The sequence below is a fragment of the Arabidopsis thaliana genome, chromosome 5 (genome assembly GCF_000001735.4).
Source record: "Arabidopsis thaliana chromosome 5, partial sequence".
Taxonomy (NCBI): Eukaryota; Viridiplantae; Streptophyta; class Magnoliopsida; order Brassicales; family Brassicaceae; genus Arabidopsis; species Arabidopsis thaliana.
Window position 1 is genome coordinate 25,355,649 of NC_003076.8, and position 18,294 is coordinate 25,373,942.

The following is an 18,294-nucleotide window of genomic DNA, read 5'->3' on the forward strand; positions in this document are numbered from 1 at the left end:
AAAAAGTTACGAAGAACTTCACCTAAAAGTTTTCCAATTTATATATTTTTAAGCTCCAATATGTTGATGAGTTTTGAATATATTGTTCAATTCATAAGAAGAAGGTTGTTTTTTTAACTAGTCAATTCAATGCATAGGAAACTAGTAGTATATATGTTGTTCCAATTATTAACTCGTATGTAAAAGTTAATCGAAGAAACTCGATCATGTATTCTAATAAGTAGTAATCCGTTGCATATTGGCGTAATATATAAGTTGTAACAAAAAAAAAACCTTGATCTAGTAATTAGATTACAGTTTATGTAGCCAGATTATAAACAAACTAAAAAAAAATTACAATAACTTTCTTGTGAAGATTGGAAAAATTTACGATGTCAGAGATGAGTCCATATAATAAATTTGTACGAATACAGTTTCTTCTTAATTGGCGTCAATTTATCTATTAGCTAGTCCCTCTAGTAGTATTGGTTTGTCATGCTTGACATGTTTCAACAATAATTGACATTATTCCACAACCATCTCAAATTCTCATGCCTTAATAATCACATTACAATAATATATATCAGATCACTACGAGCATTGAACATCCATTATATTGAAATATCTTTAGTTTGGGGATACAACATCCGAATATTATAAAAAACAAAAGCTATCCGGAAATTAATAATTAGTACGTAACGCAATCCATAAACATACTTATTTTTAAGTGTAGTAGATACATGAACCATTACTTGGGTCGATGAAAACAAAACAACCAGTACGGCCGAACCTACAAGCATCTTCGATACGACCATGGCTTTGATAATATGCGTTCATGGCAAACGACGCATGGTCTAATAACGTGTTAGGTTCATAGCAAGTTCCACCTGGTTGGATCGGTGTACAATCAACATTCTGGCTACAAGCATAATCAATATTAGCTTGTAATTGTTCTCCTGTGGCATTCGGCATGGCCATGCACCATTGTCTGCTAGTCACGACAGGGATCGCAACAGCAGATAGAAGAAGAAAGAGCGTTAAAAGCTGCGATGACATTGAATGAGAAATCAAGAAATCTTAATGTGTTTGTAAGAATCTTAGGTTATGTATATCATGTAATGTGATTTTCATTGTTCTTATATAGAGATACAATGGAGAATAATCTAGAGTTATGACCAAAGATTTCAAGGGATGTGATTATGGAAGCACTTATGATATGGAAACTACGTATTGAGAAAGTTTCTTTTAATTTGTTGCTCACGTTATCGCAGTTACATGGAAACTATACAAAAAGACTTTGAAAGTACATGGATCATATACAAAAAGACTTTTCCAAACAATAGTGATTCTCTCTCGCTACTTTTGTGCTTATTTGGGAAAGGACTTAACGAGAGAGAACTAGAAGATTTATTAAACGAATGGGAGTTTCTGTTTACAAAACTAAAAATCCGAATTCAAGTATTCTGTTTCCAATTTGTAAATTCTATATTTTTTTTTATCATTATAAAGTAGAAGTTGATGTCCAGAAAAAAGTTAGAAGTTCTGAAGAAGTTCCCTGCACCAAATTTTTTCCATGAATTGACCAATTTGTTGATGAGTTGTATACTTGTATATATTGTGCAATTCCTAGGAACGTAGTTATAGAAATTTACCATAAGTTTGTATTGTAGTCCCATGACCTGAAATCGAAGACAATCATCGCACAAATTTTCATAGGCAATTTATTTTTATTAAATTATAATTTAGTTTGGGTATTACTGTATACAATAACACAAAATAAAATCCATATTAGATATAAACAATCAATAGCACAATCTTAATACAGTCGCAAAGAGTTTTCTTTATTTAAGTATAGTAGACACATGAGTCTTTACTTGGGTCGACAACAACAAAACAACCACTACGGTTGAACCTACACGCATCTTCGACACGGCCATGGCTATGATAATAAGCGTTCATGACATACGATGCATGGTCAAATAAAGTATTAGGGTTGTAACAATTCCCACCGGGTTGGATCGGTGTACAATCGACGCCGTTGCTGCAAGCAAAATCAATGTTGGCTTGTAACTGCTCATCTGAGGTATTAGGCATTGGCGTACACCATTGTCTGCAAGTCACGACGGGGATAGAGACAGTTGATATGAGAAGAAGAAGTGTTAAAAGTTGCAACGACGACATTGGAAGTGGTGAAGGATTCAATAGTTTTGATGTGTTATCTTTTTGTGCAAGTACATGTATATATATACTAGCTAGGGAGAGATAGTTAGAGGAAGTAATAAATAAATAAAAATACTCTAAAGGTATTCCATTAAAAAAATTATGATATATTTCTTCTTATAATATTTGGTAGATTTTTTGATATATCATAATTAACTTAGATATCTACCAAAAAAATAATTAACTTAGATATCTTTCATTTATGGCTATATTTTTTTAAAAAAATTAATGAGTTAATAACTATATACAACTAACTCAAATATTTATTATTAATTAAAAAAGTAAAGAGTTATTAGCTACTTTTAAAAGTTTTAGTTATTGATTTGAACAAGATTAAAAATGTAATAAATGCTTATATGAAACCTATAATTTTTTTGGAGAAAAAAGACACCTATGAATGTATTAAGTGAGTAACATTTAGTGAATGATGGTGACGAAAGACGCTTTGGTGCTTACACAAAGACCAAAGTGTATAAAGGTGTATGATATTTGATGCTGAATTCTTGATGAAATACTAAGAACCCTAAGTAAGCGAGAGAGATAAGGAGGTTTGGCGATGATTAAATACTCTTGAGCTAATAACTTCAGTATATATTTAGCGATGTAAAAGTGAATATACTCTTGAGCGATGTTTTTGTCTTTTAATTAGAGTTGTTACCATCTCATATCTCTAGTCTACCTGCCACATAGAAAATTGCAATTTCACGAGAACATTAAGACATTAATTGTTTTCGTCACTATATAATCTCTTTTAATGGACGTTTGTAACATCTATGTTCAGATTGACATAACGACAAACAGAGCCGGCCGAGAGTTTCACAATGTTACAAGTGAGAGAAAATTAAAAACTGGCCACATAATTTTTACCTATTTAATTATTTTGTTGTTAAAGAGAATATGTTTAAGCTATTTTCAAGGTTCAAATTCATGTAAAGGTGACAAAACCCCTGAGGTTTTAAGCACTAGACTGCAAGAACTTTTTTTTGTAACATTGGCCAAAGAAAACCATATACTACTATTAGCGGCCGCAAGCCTTGCTTTTGCCGGTTTGGTCTTTTGGCCGGCAAAATTAGACATTTGTAAGATGAAATGAACTGATATAATCTGAGGTTAGAGAAACTTTTGGTATATAGTTTTTTTTTCAACTTATTTAACTGGAGTTTAGGCTTAACAAGTTCCCACATAAAAGCGGAATTAGAATTCTAATAAGATACGAAAATACACGAGCCATGGCTTGGGTCGGTAGAAACTTCAATGCCAGTGTTATGGAAATTGCATTGTTCCTTGGTGGCACCAAGGTTCTGGTAATACAAGTTCATTGCGAACGACGCGTGATCTCTTACCGTGTTTGGTTCAAAGCAAGGTCCACCGGAATTGAGCGCTCCACAGTCACGGAATCCTCCTTCGTCGCTGCAAACCCAATCTATATTCGCTTGCAGTTGCTTATCTGTCGCTTTGTCACCCGCTATGCACCATACTCCTTTGTTTTCAGCAGCCTGCGAGAGGTTTCTTGGTGTCGAGTTCACGGATACGGTAGATACGAGGAGGACGAAGATGAGCGTCAATGATAGAGACATCAGTTTTGTGACCATTATATTATTGCTTATAGATTGATATTTGTTCACAGACTAAACATTTTATGTGTTTGTGTCAATTTATACGCTAAATCAAAAGGTGATAAGAAGAAAAGAAGGTTTGGTCATAATTTATGCAAAAATGTGTAACTTCTCACTTGTTTGTTTTTCCTCGTCATATATATATATATTATTAAAATTTATTTCTTTTGTTATATTATAAGTAAAATTTAAAAGGTATAAAGGAAAATTCAATATAGTTTAATGCATCATTTAAGAAAATCACATTTTCTAGCAACGTAACTGAAATTTTCAACTTTCTTGACTCTTTTTTTGTCACATCCACGTAACTGCAATGTAATCCAACTTTCAGTCCACTTGTCTCTAATCGATAAGCCACAGCATGTGCTCCTTTCCAATGTAATACTCTCGTGCTAAAGATTCCATACCTTCTTTTTCATAGGATTAATCGAAATTTTAGCCTATTTTTTTTTTTGTTACGAGTCCAGCAAGAAAAACCTTTCCTATTAGCATCAGGTTTAATGTATATTATCACCTCAAAAAACTTGAAATGCTCTTTCAAGATACATAAAGTCATTTTATGAGTTGGATCTTGCGTTTATGAAGTCTTTAGCCATCAATACAAGTATTGATCTGATCATGTACTAAAAATGATTAATTCATCAACAACATTTGAGAAATATGAAGATGTTCTATAAGTTGAGAATATACTCCAATATATAGTTACATATAAACTTATACAGAGATTAGAGATATTTGATCAATATATAGCATTTTCAACTTATTTGGAGATTCGGCTTAAAAATCTACCACACATACATTAATCATAAGATATGAAAATACACGCGTCATGGCTTGGGTCTTTAGTAACTTCAGAGCCAGAACCGTTGAAAGTGCATTGGTCTTTGGTTCTACCAAGGTTCTGGTAATATAAGTTCATTACGTACGACGCGTGGTCTCGTAGAGTATTTGGTTCATAGCAAACTCCACCGGGATTGATCTGTGTACAATCACGGAATCCTCCTTCGTAGCTGCAACACCAATCTATATTCGCTTGTAGCTGCTCATCTGTTGCTTTTTTATTCGCTACACACCAATATCCTTTGTTTTCAGCTGCCGGTGAAAGGTTTTCTAGTGTTGAGGTCACGGAGACGGTAGAAACAAGGATGAAGAGGAGGAGTGTCAATGATAGAGACATTGTTTTTGTTTTTGTGACCATAATTGCTTGTATATGATTTGTTGTTTGATTGATATTGTTCAAGAGTAAATATTCTGGATATGTGCTTGTGTTTATATATATACTAAGTCAAATGGTGACAAACTAAAAAATAAGGCAAAAGGTTTTGTAAAAATTTCTATCATTAAAAATTAATTTTATTTTGTTATATATATTATAAATAAAAATCTGAAAGATAGATTAATACTCCCTCTATTTCATTAATTATATTTGTAGTTTAAGGTTTTTTCATACATATTAAAAAAACACAAAAATCTCATTTAGTTTCTCTATTTTCTATAAAAACATCATTAACTACACCTAATTCAACCAATAAAAAACTATCCTGTAAAATATAATTGGCCAAAATTTATTAAATGCATTTAATTTTTGCATAGATAATGAAAACAACACTTATTTTGTAAAAAGTAAAAAAGTCCTTAAACTACATATAATCAGAAACAGAGGAAATATCTAATAAAGTTTAATAAACCATTTATGAATCTGACCCTTCTTTTATTTTATTTTATAAATACGATCTTATCTTATCTTGATAAAATAAGAAACATGATAAGTGTTGTTTGACACATCAGATCTATTATGATGATGACTTTCCGACCGATTTCCGATGAATTCTATTCACTGGAAATCTTCGACTGATTCAACGAATTCAAATTTCAACAAGAATCAGTCGAAATATCATAACAGAATAATGACAAATGCGTAATCATCAGACAAAAAGTCGCAAATTGACATTTAAGTTAACTTCATACACATAGTTGAAGATCCAAAGATTTGAAGTTTGAATGCGATAAAAAGAATTGAGTCTTAAAACTCTTAATTTGACATTCTACGTTTTAAACATGAATGATATTTAGTTATTTACCCTCGGTCAAGATTTGCTAACTATTTGTAAAAATTTCAAACTTAAGAATCGAACATCATTCAAAATTATATAATGTGTTACGAGAGATGCGAGTGGAGAGACAACTTCAGGGTCTAAATTGCAAATTTTAATAAGTATATTGCTTTTTGAAACTAAACTATCAATTATTACACTTTTGAGACACAGTTTCTTTCTGATTCTCACTTGTGTCGCTTTTATAAAAAAGATAAAACGCAAATTGATTTCTTCTTATTCTGCTTCGGTCTTCGTTTTTCTTTACCCTTTTGATTTGATCTTCTCTTCTCGGTTGAAATTAGGGATTTCTGTAAAATTGTAATGTGTTTCTGAGTAAATCATGAGCAAGCCCGAAGAAACTTCCGACCCGAACCCAACCGGACCCGATCCGTCTCGATCTTCCTCCGATGAGGTCACCGTCACCGTCGCCGATCGGGCTCCGTCTGATCTCAATCACGTTTCTGAGGAGCTAAGTGATCAATTGAGGAATGTGGGTTTGGATGATTCTGCGAAAGAGCTGAGTGTTCCGATTAGTGTCCCTCAAGGTAATGTAGAAACGGATTCGAGGGCATTATTCGGCAGCGATCAAAAGGAGGAAGAAGAAGGGAGCGAGAAGAGAATGATGATGGTGTATCCAGTGAGACCTGATTCAGAGGATTGTTCGTTTTATATGAGAACTGGAAGCTGCAAATACGGATCAAGTTGCAAGTTCAATCACCCTGTTCGCAGGAAACTTCAAGTACTTCTCTTCTATCGATCATCTTTGCATGTTTAAATTTTCAATTTGTGACCGAAAGTTTTAGTCTTTTTGCTCTCTTGACATTGATGTTGATTGTTAATTGGGGTTTTGTCAATTGAACTTAGGGTTAAAGGTTGATTTTTCATGGTAAATAAAAAAATAAATAGAAATATTGTGTATCAGTCATTCAGTCTTATGTTTATTTCATTTGTGTACTTCAGAGTTGAACCAAAAGGGGAAAGCTTGATTTAGAATTTATGTTTTACTTTTGAGTTTTCTTCGTTTCCTATTGCTCTACTGTTTTGGTTTAGGATTTGAAGTTTTTAGGGAGTATGAGAACGAGAAATGGAAAAGAATATGTTAATTTAAACGAAGATGATATTTTTATATCCTTTTTTTGTTATTCTAATGTTTCGGTTTATGGAAGATTGGTAGGGAGAGAGTAAGGGAAAGAGACGAGGATGTGGAGAACCCAAAGCTGATGGAGTGTAAGGTTAAATGTCCTTCCTTTCCTCTGTATTGGCTTAGCAAGATTACATTATTTTCTTTCCGTGTAGCCCTTATGTTTATATTCCTCACAGTTCGTTCAAACATCTAACACTTGTATGCTAGTCGGGTCATGTTATTCTCTGCCAGACAGTGAACAATGAAGTTTTCTGGTGTGGTTGTTCTTTTATACATGGCAAATTATTTGATGATTTATAGGTGCTTGGTTTGTAAAGGTGGATGATTAGTAGTCGCCTTTTCATGTCTGAAGATTGCTGTTATCTTGAATTGAATTTATTTATCACGGCTTACGATATAGACATATCAGTCTCTAATTTTCAATGGGAAGTGCACTATTTAACCTCTTCTTTTTTGTGTTGTATGTGTTTGTTCTCTCCTGTTATTCCTCTTTTTCTTTTGAAAGTCTGTCTACTGATATCCTACATATGCCCCCTAATTCCGAGGTTTGCAGTACTACTTTAGGACTGGAGGGTGCAAATATGGAGAGTCTTGTAGATTCAGCCACATGAAAGAACATAATTCTCCGGCCTCAGTACCAGAGCTTAACTTCCTTGGCCTTCCTATCAGACCGGTATTCCATTAATTGGTTTAGACAGTTCTAGCATTCTGTTTACAACAGCCTTATGGAAAAGCTATAATAGTATAAGCTATTGACAGGGAGAGAAAGAATGCCCGTTCTACATGCGCAATGGCTCCTGCAAGTTTGGATCAGACTGCAAATTTAATCATCCTGATCCTACAGCTATCGGAGGAGTTGATTCTCCCTTGTACCGTGGTAATAACGGTGGATCCTTTTCCCCAAAGGCCCCATCCCAAGCAAGTTCAACTTCTTGGTCTTCAACGAGACATATGAATGGTACTGGTACTGCTCCTTTTATTCCATCCATGTTCCCCCATAGTCGTGGAGTTACACCTCAAGCTTCAGACTGGAATGGGTATCAGGTACTAATTTTGTTCCATTTTTTCTTTTATGCTGATAAAACTATAGTACTTTACTTTTGAAGTTTCTCATTTTTATTGGTGTAGGCGTCTTCTGCCTATCCACCAGAAAGGAGTCCACTTGCTCCTTCCTCATACCAGGTGAACAATTCATTGGCTGAAACTAGTTCATTCTCACAATACCAACACCAGATGTCTGTTGAGGAATTCCCAGAACGCCCGGATCAACCAGAGTGCACTTATTATCTTAAAACTGGGGACTGTAAGTTCAAATATAAATGCAAATACCATCATCCGAAAAATAGATTGCCGAAGCAAGCTGCATTCTCTTTCAATGACAAGGGCTTGCCCCTAAGACCTGTGAGTTTTTTTCCCATGCTGTTCTTTTGTGCTAGCATTAGGAAGCCACTGAGAAATTTTGTTTGTAGTGCTACAGAACTTGATATTTCTGGTGAATTTGATTCAGGACAAAAATTATGATCAATCACACACTTCTCCGATTCACACTTAAAACTCATTTTCCTTTATTTTGTTATACTTTCAGGATCAGAGCATGTGCACACACTACAGCCGATATGGCATCTGCAAATTTGGTCCAGCTTGTAGATTTGATCATTCCATACCGCCCACATTCTCGCCCAGCAGCTCCCAAACCGTAGAAGCTCGTCAAGTTGGCGCTAACGGAAATGAAGATGACAGCTGGCATTGACATCACATGTTGAGAAGCCTGCGTAAGGGATACTTTTTTTCTTTACCATGATAGGCTTTTCAGTTCTTAGGACCAAACTCTTCTTTTGGCTTTGGAATTTATGAAAACACATTTAGGTAAATTATAGTCTCCAAACTACATCTATCTGGCAAGTCAATGCTTGTTTACAGGATTCTCACCTAATAACTACTGTTATGCCGCTTTAACTGTAACTATCTACTCTTTCACTAAGGTTCACTCTAATGGAAGCATGTCCTGTTTATGCTTTGTTCTTCTTCCGTTGGTGACTCTCCTCTGATAAAAATTTCCTTGATTTCTGCCTAGTTTTGTTCATATCTGAATCTCAAAAGAATTGCTAGAACGGAGAACCAAACAACGACACTATATGTACATAGATTGTTTTGCATACTTCTATGTCAGGACTCAGGACACATGTTTCTGCTATGATTGTCTGGTGCTGTGTGGTTACCCTCTTACAAGGAGTTCACTTTTCTGAAATCGAAGCCCTAAACATGGCCTCGGGTTCTTTCAGATAGATGGTGGGATCAAATCTTGTGATCCCAGTTTCAGCAGACTCTGTTTCAACATCTTTTTGCCCGACAGATTCTTCTTCAGGTGTCAGCAATCTAGCCTTATAGAGTTAAAGCTCGCGACTTCCTCCCAGTAAAATCGAATGTTAATTTGGTTAGGGTTTAGAGAGGTTGAAGCTATTGGAACGATGTACAGAAAGCCATGTCGATATGAATAATAGCTAATAGCATTATGTCTGCGAAGGACAATTACTCAAAATCTTATTTCCATAGTTCTTAGATGGAGAGTCAAAAGATACAAATTATATCCATTGTGCGCAAAATGTTGGCAAACAAAAAGAAAGGAACAAAAAGTATACTGAACAAGTATAATATCAGCAGAAGAGAGAAGAAGAAGAAAGCTGAGATATATGGGTCTTTAAGCGTTAACCCTTTTGTTTCACTTTGTTTGAGACCTCTCTGCAAAACTGCTTCAGCTTCCCTACCCCTCGGATTCTTCAGAAGATGGCAGGATTTAACGGAAGCAAAACCATTTGTTCTGCGCAGAAAGCATAAATCAGGTGAGCAAATCTATGTTCTTGGATAAAGAGCTAAGAAGTTGAATGTAATGAGAAAAAGAAAACAACCTTAGCTTTAGGGTTTTGGGAACTATGGTTATTGTTTTGATCGGAGTTTTGGTTTCTCTGAGGTGAAACCAGACTATTAGGGCCAGCGCCGGATGCTTTCTTGGTCTTCTTCTCGTCACTAGCTTTGCTGAAAATGACTGTGAATCCTTCGGCTGATGCCGGATTGTTCACATCCCATTCCCCAAACTTTGGCAATGGTTTCCCTTTGTTTTCCTGCACCAAAGAAACAGAGATTCATCAAACATCAAGAAAGCTATAGAGACTTTTTCTGAAACTGATCATCGTGGTGATGATGAAAGGAGAGAGACTTGATGAAGACGTTGTTTGTTCTTACCGCCATTGTTGTTGAGATCAAAGCAAAATGAAATATCAAAGATCTATTGAGAGAGAGAGAGGGAGGTGGGAGGAGAGAGAAGGGAAATGCAGTTGTAATATAGAGAGAGGAAGGAGAAACATAAGAGGGAAACACGTCGTCGTCGTCGTTGACAACAGCATTAACCAAATCAAACAACATTATTACACCTCTTCTTCTTTCCCGCGTAAATCCCTAACCGTACTACCTAACAAATAATTTTAAAACAAAACATGATTAAAAAAAGTGTCAAGCATCCCTTAATACATTTTCCTCTAGAACGTGCGTTATAAACGTGCTATTGAGAAAGTCTTTTAAAGCAGATTTGCTTATTAATATGCTTAGGTCAATTGATTTTTCAAAAGACAGAACTGTTTTTTTTTTAAGATTTGCAAGAAGTGTTTGTTAAAAATAGTAAAAAATTTATGTTTTAAAAAGATAAAACACAATCGTTTAACTTAAACATGTTAATTGTTAAGAGTATAAAAAACAATCAATCGCTAACGGTTAATTAAGACAAATATATCACAAAAGTTCCAATAATATCAAAAAGAAATTCCAACTTATCAGTTTTATTTATTTAGCAATCATTTTCAAATATATAACGTAGAATTACTATAATTTTATTTTATCGTTTATAACTCGCACATGCACAGTACCGAATTTAAATCTAGATTACCGTACTATATCACTAGTACAAATCATTGTATTATATAACCTCAATCACATATACCCAGTCATTTATCAATCATTCAATCCCAAAACAATGAAAAAACAAATTTGATACAGCTTAGTTACTTACTACTAGTAGCCAAAAGTAGTAGCTCGAGCACAATAATTTATGAGAAAAGGAAAAGTATTTCATCACTAAATATGCATGTAGTTTATTTACTCTGGAAAGTTGTGAGAGCCCAGCCCAAGATAGTTTTGTAAGTAGAGTGATTGGGCCTAGCCCAGCCCAATAAAGTTTTGTAACTATATTAGGCAGAGAGAGTTGGACCTAGAATAATGTCTCAAAATCCATCTGTTTGGATGCAGTGATATCTCCATTCCCAATTGCCTAAACCCAAATTAGAAATTTTGCAGAAATCAAATTTTGTCGCTAAAATCCCCACACAGTTCGATGGGAAGACTTTGGGAATCACTGCCCGTGATTCTTCTACTCTTAGTTCTTCTTCTTCATCAATCAGTCTCTCAGGTATTTGAAGATCTTACGTGCTCTATCATCTATATTCATGATTTACCGATTCGTTGTTTTTCTTCTTCTTCTTCTTCTATTGATCTATAATCAATGAATTTTCATGTTTTTGCTCTCTCTGTAGGGGTTTGAAGAATCTGAATCTACTAGGTGAATCTCTAGCAACTCCACTTGATTAAACTCGTGTCTTTGTACTCAAAACAAAAACTTTAAATTAGTTTGTGTAAGATTATTCTCAATTTCAGCTAAACATGTCTGATTTATATTGATTTGTCTTGTCCTGAAATATAGATTGGTTAACGAAGAAGTAGAAGTTAGTAATGCTCCAGAAATACATTGTTCCCGAGAAAGAAGTCGAGCAGCTTGGCAGATTATACAAGATGTAAGTAGAGACTATTCAAAAACTGAATATGTTTCCTTTAATTTGTGAATTTGTTTGGTATTAGATGGTAAGGAGTAGATTTTTGATTGTTTTTGTTATTTGGATTTTTTTCTGCAGTATTTGACGCCATTTGTGGAACGGGAAAGATATGAAATTCCAAAAAATTGTAGGCTGCATCCTGATAATGATTTATACAGAGATCAGGAACATCATAAGGTTCATGTTGATGTCTTCGAATGGAAATGTGGTTACTGCAAGAAAAGTTTCAATGATGAGAAATTTCTTGACAAGCATTTCAGTACTAGACATTATAATCTTTTAAATACGGTATGTCTTATATGTTTCTCATCTTGAGGATAATGAAATTCTGTTATTTAGTGATATTTTGCTTGTTTTCAGACTGATACAAAGTGTTTAGCCGACCTGTGTGGTGCATTGCATTGTGACTTTGTATTGAGCTCTAAGAAACCCAAGAGCAAGTGCAACCCTCCTGCTGTTGCCAAAAACCGTCATCTCTGCGAGGTTTCTTTCTTTGATTCTCTTTTCATTATTATTTGCTTTTTCCAGCTCTGGTTCCATGACTTGTTATTATTATCTTTCGATACTAATTTTACTTGTTTATTCACTTAGAGCGTTGCCAATAGTTGTTTCCCAGTGAGTCAAGGTCCCTCAGCTAGTCGTCTTCATGGTATGATTCCTTACTAAGAAACCTTCCAAGTGAATAGTTGCTCATTGAGATGATTCTTAAATAGTTCCTTGAAGTGTGCTCAAATCACTGTCTTTGATTTTTATTTTTCATGATCGAAGAACACTTTTTGCGCCAATTCTGTGATGCTCATACCTGCACTGGAAATGATAAACCCTTTCCTAGAGGAGGCAAGGTATGATCTCTTAAACCGTCGCAGTTACTTATGCATGCTAAATGAAGTTGTTAATTATTTTTTAAAGCAACTCTGTTTGCATATGCTTCTTCTATGCTATCTGTTTCTTGTGAAAACCAATATAAGGGAATATGTCAGTCTTCTGTTAACATCTTTGTCTATACTAATTTGTGCAGAAGAAATCGGGTGTCTTCTACCTCGCCATTTCAATATTGACCTTGATGCTACTCCCACTCTTTTATCTTCTAGTCTTCTTACATCAAAGGTACCGTATGGTGTTACTTGTTTTTATTTTCCATCATTGCCTTATCTTCAGAAATCTTTGGTCACATTGCTGTTTCTACTGTCTTTAACAGAGAAAAGAGAAGCGGAACACAAGATTTGCGTCGTATTATAAAATCTGGAAAAAAAACAAAACCGTCATAAGATGGTAATCCTCTCAAGCATTGGATTATTGAATGTGTACACAATTCATTCTCTAGACATTTTATATCGAATCGTTTTCAGCTCCTAAAGTCACTCTTGTTTAACATTTTATACAGGTAAGCTTCAAACTGCTCTTGAGATACAGGATGTTCAAATCCGATATTGGTTTGGTGAATCACAAATCTTCCTCATTACTTCTCCATCTCAGACCTTTCCTCATTTGGTGTTTCTCAAACCAGAGACTTATGGATTCCAAACGAGAGTATTTCTATGTGGTTATGAAGCTAGTTGCTATGGATATCAGATGGATTACATAGACAAATGATTTTTCTGTAAGCTTGTAAAAACAGATGATTCCTTCCACAAAATAGGAATAGTGATTAGATTTTTCTCTGTAATTTTATCGAATCTTCATACATATCAATGATAACATCAAGGTTGAAACACAATCTATAACAGTAAGAGTATAAAACAATCTTTCTTGTTAGTAGCTTTAAGGTTTAAGGAGCTACCACGCCAAACGATAGAGATATCAACTCATTAGAGAGGAGAAAACCATCTGGATCTTTCAGTCTAAGGTACCTCACATGATCCTCAATCTTCACTTCATCATTTGCAACTAAGGTTTTGAATTCATCAATCATCACTTCGCTTCTCATATCATCCAAACAAACAATGTGCCCACTCTCCACATAAGGCTCATAAACTTTACAGATTGATTTCACTACCTCACTGCCAAAAGCTTCTCCAAACTCCTTAAGTTCAAGCCCTTTAGATGTTCTGAAAGATAGCATTAAGATGTCTGTTGCAACATCCTTAAGATCAACATCACCATTTCCACACCAGTTTGCTGCGCCATTCTCCAAGTCAGCGACATAGTTTGTGTATTCCTTTAGCCTCCTTGGCCTTGAAAACCTCAACCCTCCAACATAACTCGCTGAACCTAAACCGAAAGCATAGAATGGCTTGTTCTTCCAGTATATCAAGTTGTGTTTGCACTTGAAACCGTCTCTCGAGTAACTGCTGACTTCATAATGTTCATAACCTGCACCACGGAGCATCGATGATGCTGTTTTATAAAACTCTGCAGACTGTGTTTCTGAAGGAAGAGGGGACTGTCCTGGAGTGTACCTACACAAGTTCATGAACCCAATTCGTTTCTGTTCAGATTACATTCAAGTTCTTAAGCATCAGTAAGCAAACTTGAACTACGTACACTTACAAATTTCCAAACTTTGTGCCTTGTTCGACTTGCAGATCATATACAGAAACATGATTGGGCTGTGATTCGATAGCTAATCTCAAACTCTCTTCCCACATCTCCAAAGTCTGGTGAGGCAGAGAAGAAATAAGATCCATACTCCAATTCTCAACTCCACATTCTTTAACAAACTCTATTGCTTCATACACTTGAGAGACACCATGAGCTCTTCCACAAGCTTTCAAAAGCTCATCTTGAAAAGCTTGAACTCCTAAAGACACTCTGTTAACTCCCAATTTCATCAAATCCTTCAGCTTCTGACCATCAAACGTGCCTGGATCCATCTCCATTGATATCTCAGCATCTGGACTCAGCCCGAAATTCAAACTCAATGTTTCCAGAATCAAAGAAACAAGCTTCGGAGGAACAAGAGAAGGCGTCCCACCACCGAAAAACACCGTTTCTAGATTCGGGTTCGTATCAAAATCCGTCCTTGTCGCTTTTATCTCTCTAACAAGCAAATTCACATAGTTCGTGATTCTCGGGTCATCTTCTTTTCCTTCCTCGTAGACATTAGACGGTCTGGCTGAAGAAGAAGACATGCCTAGAGCTAAGATAGGAAAGTCACAATAATGACAGCGTTTGCGACAAAACGGAAGATGAACGTAGGCTGAGGTTGGTGGACCTTTGTGTAACGTAGTAAGATTGGTTGACGCATTTCGTCGAGCACTTGGTGGAGTATCTTGTAGAACAACCTTACTAAAAGCTCGAAAAAACAACTTCGATGAGCACTTGGGTTTACCTGTAAACGATGAGAAAATTGGAGAAATCGTTGTTTTCAGCATAATTACCAAATAAAACGAGAGAAAAAGAAAGAGAGCCAGAGAGACGAAGAGAGAAAGCTTTCAAAGATCAAAGTTCACTGGTCTCGTTTTATATGCTTCAACGTCGTCGTTTTAGTCAGAAAGTAGACTCACTAAAGACTTGACCATCTAATTAACACACTAATTACAATTGAAAAATATTATAATAAGAATGAAACGATTATTCACTTATTCAGACGGAAAAAAAAATGGCGCTAGAATCGATAGTCTCTCTCTCGGAGCTTCTCTCTTCCCTTCTCTCGTCGAAACCACCGTCTCCGTCGAGTCTGAAACCTATCACGCTTCCGTCTTCCGTATCCGCGAGAACGTCACAGCATTTGTCGATGACGACGAAGATTTTAACGGCCGAGCACGATGACGTCATCAATCGAGTGGCGTATCCTTCGCTGGCGAACGCGAATCTCGTATTCTTCAAGTCCAGTTACTACAACGTCGAGGTGGTGCCTAAAGACGGCGAATCGGAGGAGCAGCTGGTTAACGATTTCAAGAGGTCGTGTTTCAGAGCGGGTGTGTTGCAGGAATCTCGAAGACGACGCTTCTTCGAGAGCTCTCTGGAGAAGAAGACGCGGAAGACCAAAGAAGCTGCGAAGAAGTATCGGAAAAGGTCAGATTTTTTTTTCACTTTTTCTTCTTTCTTTCGAAAAACACTTGGAGAAGTTGAGTCAATAGATTTTGATTTTACAGGAGACCAAACCCTAAACCAAAACCACTATCAACTTCAGAGATCCGCAAGCACAACAGAAATGCATCCAGAGAAGACGAACAAGACGATCACTGGGAACTTCCTCCTGAGGACATTGAGATTCCATATACCAACCGGTCTTAGAAGTAAACCGGAATGATATTCCGGTACACTGATCTGAGCAATCTTAATCACGCAGCATCTGCGTTTTGTAAAGCCACTCTTTTGTATGTTCTTTTAGCTTGAGATTAGAAAATTTTCATTGCTCGGTGTAGAGTGAAGATGAATGATTTTGGAGGTGTCTGTAACGTAGAACCAAATGCAGATGAATCTGTAACTAGTTTTGATTACATGACAAGTGATCACAGATATGAGAAGAATCAAGCCATAGATTGGCAGTTATATTATATTGCCGCCCAAAATCAGGAACAAAACACCAAAGCTCATCATCGGTAACAAGAAAACAAGTAAGGACACCATTATAATTGACTCTGTCTTCTCAAGGATCACTCCCTTAGCCATGTAGCTAGAGCCGAATCCCACTTGCATAGCTCGCCCTCTTTGAACCACAGACCTATGCCACAACCACAAGAGCCAAAATGTCAGCAAATGAAAACTAAAAGTTTAGCATACTAAGGAATGAGAGTGATTGGTCAAACTAAGTAAATGAAGAAGTGATAGTAATGGTTTAAAACAGATATATTGAACCTAACAATTTCAGTAATCAAGTATGATCTAATCTAGTTATGTTATCAAGTTAATTTGAAGCAGTTTGAACCACGTTGATTTGCCCCTAAACTGGACATAGTCAATGTCTCAACAATGAAAGATGGGTGAATGATTTGAACAAAAAACAAGAAATCTCACCAATCTCACGCTTGCCGTTTTCAGGGCTGTCACTACCATGCACAATGTTCCTGCAAATTGCATAATTTAAAAATATCAAACCATGAGAATTATTTTAAGTGCTTACTTCCAACAATTTTAAAGATGATAGAAGTCCAACCTTCCGGTTTGCACAGCAAGATCTCCTCTTATAGTACCAGGTTCAGCTTGAAGCGGATCTGTTTTCCCTATTAGCTTCCTGGCTGAAGCAACAACACCAACACCTTCCCAAGCCTTTACCAGGTTTAAAACATCACATGCAATTAACTCATCTAATTACAACTTGAAAACAAGTAAAAATCAAATTAGAGCATAGTTATACCCATACCATACACACAACTGGACCTGAAGTGATGTACTCAATCAGGTTAGGAAAGAATGATTTAGCACTAAGATCCTTATAATGCTCCTGGCAATTGAGATAAACACACAAGAATATTAATTATGTCAATCGAATATGAAAAAAAAATGAGGCAGCGTCATCTTACGCAAATGTAGCGAATAAGTGAAATATGCAAGTCATGATCAGGCTTCAATTTCTCGATACTTGTCAATGATTTATTAGTTATATCACATTAAGAAGCAATCTAAAGTTATCAAACTACTGATGTAATGAGTGAGTGTCAAACCTCAGCCAATTCTTTTGGGCACTGAAACATCTTGAGCCCAATAAGTTTAAACCCCTTTTTCTCAAAGCGAGAAATGATTTCTCCTACCTAAGAACATCAAATGAATCATACATTCATAATTTAAGCCAAGATAGTGTAATGAAATAACATTCAAAGCTCCATAGAGTTCCAAGATACATAATTTAACCTCAAAATCAGAAGAAGAAAAAAAATGAAAAGCAAAAACGCTTACAAGGCCTCGTTGTATGCCATCAGGTTTCACCATAATGTAAGTCTCCTCAACGTCCTCCTGAAACAATACAGAAAACAACGTAAGAACAATCAAAAGGTCACTAAATTGCATTGAGATTCATCAAATTAGAATATATCCAAACTAATTTGAATCCTAAATTCCTGATTTCGGAGTTTAATCAATGTAAGTACTAAGAAAACAAAGTAATTCGCATAAATGGAGGGGAAGCACACAAACCATAGAAGCTACAAGGTGAGGAAGGAAGATTCCCGATTCGGCGGAGCTGGAAGCGCGAAGACGGCGGCGAGACGCGGAATTGCGAGAGAAAAGACGGAACTGAGGACGAAATGCGGCCAACGCTGTTCTAAAATTAACCCTGGCTGGAGAACAGTGTGGATTGAGACTTGCCGAGTTTCTCTCCGGCGGCGAAGCCACACATAGGGGAGTCCATTTACTAACTACAGTCGCTCCCACCATTTTCTGCGCTTTGTCTTAGCTTCTCTCAGTGTCTTCGCATCATCATCTTATAAGAACAAAGTTAATTGACATAAATACCCTTTATCCAGAAGCGAAGATAATTT

The 18,294-nt window shown here is 36.0% G+C and overlaps 10 protein-coding genes and 1 long non-coding RNA gene across 13 annotated transcripts; 4 read left to right on the plus strand and 7 right to left on the minus strand.

Annotated features, from left to right (window-relative positions):
• Positions 1-484: 484 nt before the first annotated feature.
• Positions 485-1,119, minus strand: AT5G63225 (Carbohydrate-binding X8 domain superfamily protein). The gene has a single exon (NM_001085319.2). It carries the CDS (start codon positions 1,033-1,035, stop codon positions 703-705), a length of 333 nt encoding a protein of 110 aa, NP_001078788.1. The 5' UTR covers positions 1,036-1,119; the 3' UTR covers positions 485-702.
• Positions 1,120-1,711: 592 nt separating this feature from the next.
• AT5G63230 (Carbohydrate-binding X8 domain superfamily protein) lies at positions 1,712-2,174 on the minus strand. Its single transcript, NM_125718.2, has one exon. It carries the CDS (start codon positions 2,158-2,160, stop codon positions 1,825-1,827), a length of 336 nt encoding a protein of 111 aa, NP_201128.2. The 5' UTR covers positions 2,161-2,174; the 3' UTR covers positions 1,712-1,824.
• A 1,145-nt stretch (positions 2,175-3,319) lies between these two features.
• On the minus strand, positions 3,320-3,917 carry AT5G63240 (Carbohydrate-binding X8 domain superfamily protein). The gene has a single exon (NM_125719.5). It carries the CDS (start codon positions 3,789-3,791, stop codon positions 3,402-3,404), a length of 390 nt encoding a protein of 129 aa, NP_201129.1. The 5' UTR covers positions 3,792-3,917; the 3' UTR covers positions 3,320-3,401.
• A 555-nt stretch (positions 3,918-4,472) lies between these two features.
• Positions 4,473-5,047, minus strand: AT5G63250 (Carbohydrate-binding X8 domain superfamily protein). Its single transcript, NM_125720.3, has one exon. The coding sequence runs from the start codon at positions 5,011-5,013 to the stop codon at positions 4,615-4,617; it is 399 nt and encodes a 132-aa protein (NP_201130.1). The 5' UTR covers positions 5,014-5,047; the 3' UTR covers positions 4,473-4,614.
• A 1,017-nt stretch (positions 5,048-6,064) lies between these two features.
• Positions 6,065-9,234, plus strand: AT5G63260 (Zinc finger C-x8-C-x5-C-x3-H type family protein). 2 transcript variants are annotated; one of them, NM_001203675.1, is made up of 7 exons: positions 6,099-6,650; positions 6,962-7,009; positions 7,078-7,143; positions 7,609-7,728; positions 7,815-8,099; positions 8,184-8,456; positions 8,641-9,121. In NM_001203675.1, the coding sequence occupies exons 1-7, from the start codon at positions 6,252-6,254 to the stop codon at positions 8,803-8,805; spliced, it is 1,356 nt and encodes a 451-aa protein (NP_001190604.1). In that variant the 5' UTR covers positions 6,099-6,251; the 3' UTR covers positions 8,806-9,121. The 2 variants fall into 2 exon arrangements, with proteins under 2 accessions (NP_201131.1, NP_001190604.1); NM_125721.3 differs by lacking the exon at positions 6,962-7,009 and having other exon boundaries at positions 6,065-6,650; positions 8,641-9,234.
• Positions 9,235-9,581: 347 nt separating this feature from the next.
• Positions 9,582-10,364, minus strand: AT5G63270 (RPM1-interacting protein 4 (RIN4) family protein). Its single transcript, NM_125722.2, has 3 exons — positions 10,296-10,364; positions 9,962-10,174; positions 9,582-9,873 (listed from the first exon to the last, which is right to left on the minus strand). The coding sequence occupies exons 1-3, from the start codon at positions 10,299-10,301 to the stop codon at positions 9,850-9,852; spliced, it is 243 nt and encodes an 80-aa protein (NP_201132.1). The 5' UTR covers positions 10,302-10,364; the 3' UTR covers positions 9,582-9,849.
• A 1,018-nt stretch (positions 10,365-11,382) lies between these two features.
• AT5G63280 (C2H2-like zinc finger protein) lies at positions 11,383-13,649 on the plus strand. Its single transcript, NM_125723.3, has 10 exons — positions 11,383-11,511; positions 11,636-11,661; positions 11,803-11,893; positions 12,011-12,220; positions 12,293-12,415; positions 12,524-12,581; positions 12,701-12,774; positions 12,951-13,039; positions 13,131-13,204; positions 13,317-13,649. Exons 1-9 carry the CDS (start codon positions 11,437-11,439, stop codon positions 13,198-13,200), a joined length of 816 nt encoding a protein of 271 aa, NP_568969.1. The 5' UTR covers positions 11,383-11,436; the 3' UTR covers positions 13,201-13,204; positions 13,317-13,649.
• AT5G63290 (Radical SAM superfamily protein) lies at positions 13,597-15,292 on the minus strand. The gene is made up of 2 exons (NM_125724.3): positions 14,423-15,292; positions 13,597-14,331 (listed from the first exon to the last, which is right to left on the minus strand). The coding sequence occupies exons 1-2, from the start codon at positions 15,244-15,246 to the stop codon at positions 13,701-13,703; spliced, it is 1,455 nt and encodes a 484-aa protein (NP_201134.1). The 5' UTR covers positions 15,247-15,292; the 3' UTR covers positions 13,597-13,700.
• AT5G09150 lies at positions 14,786-15,222 on the plus strand. Its single transcript, NR_143177.1, has one exon. It is a non-coding gene; the product is annotated as an other RNA (long non-coding RNA).
• Positions 15,293-15,442: 150 nt separating the features above from the next.
• On the plus strand, positions 15,443-16,369 carry AT5G63300 (Ribosomal protein S21 family protein; the record flags this gene model as incomplete). Of its 2 annotated transcripts, NM_125725.4 has the most annotated exons (2): positions 15,443-15,889; positions 15,970-16,369. In NM_125725.4, exons 1-2 carry the CDS (start codon positions 15,474-15,476, stop codon positions 16,109-16,111), a joined length of 558 nt encoding a protein of 185 aa, NP_201135.2. In that variant the 5' UTR covers positions 15,443-15,473. The 2 variants fall into 2 exon arrangements, with proteins under 2 accessions (NP_201135.2, NP_001119483.1); NM_001126011.2 differs by having other exon boundaries at positions 15,463-16,127.
• On the minus strand, positions 16,256-18,256 carry NDPK2 (nucleoside diphosphate kinase 2). Its single transcript, NM_125726.4, has 7 exons — positions 17,951-18,256; positions 17,714-17,770; positions 17,482-17,568; positions 17,181-17,261; positions 16,974-17,086; positions 16,835-16,884; positions 16,256-16,541 (listed from the first exon to the last, which is right to left on the minus strand). Exons 1-7 carry the CDS (start codon positions 18,188-18,190, stop codon positions 16,474-16,476), a joined length of 696 nt encoding a protein of 231 aa, NP_568970.2. The 5' UTR covers positions 18,191-18,256; the 3' UTR covers positions 16,256-16,473.
• Positions 18,257-18,294: the final 38 nt, after the last annotated feature.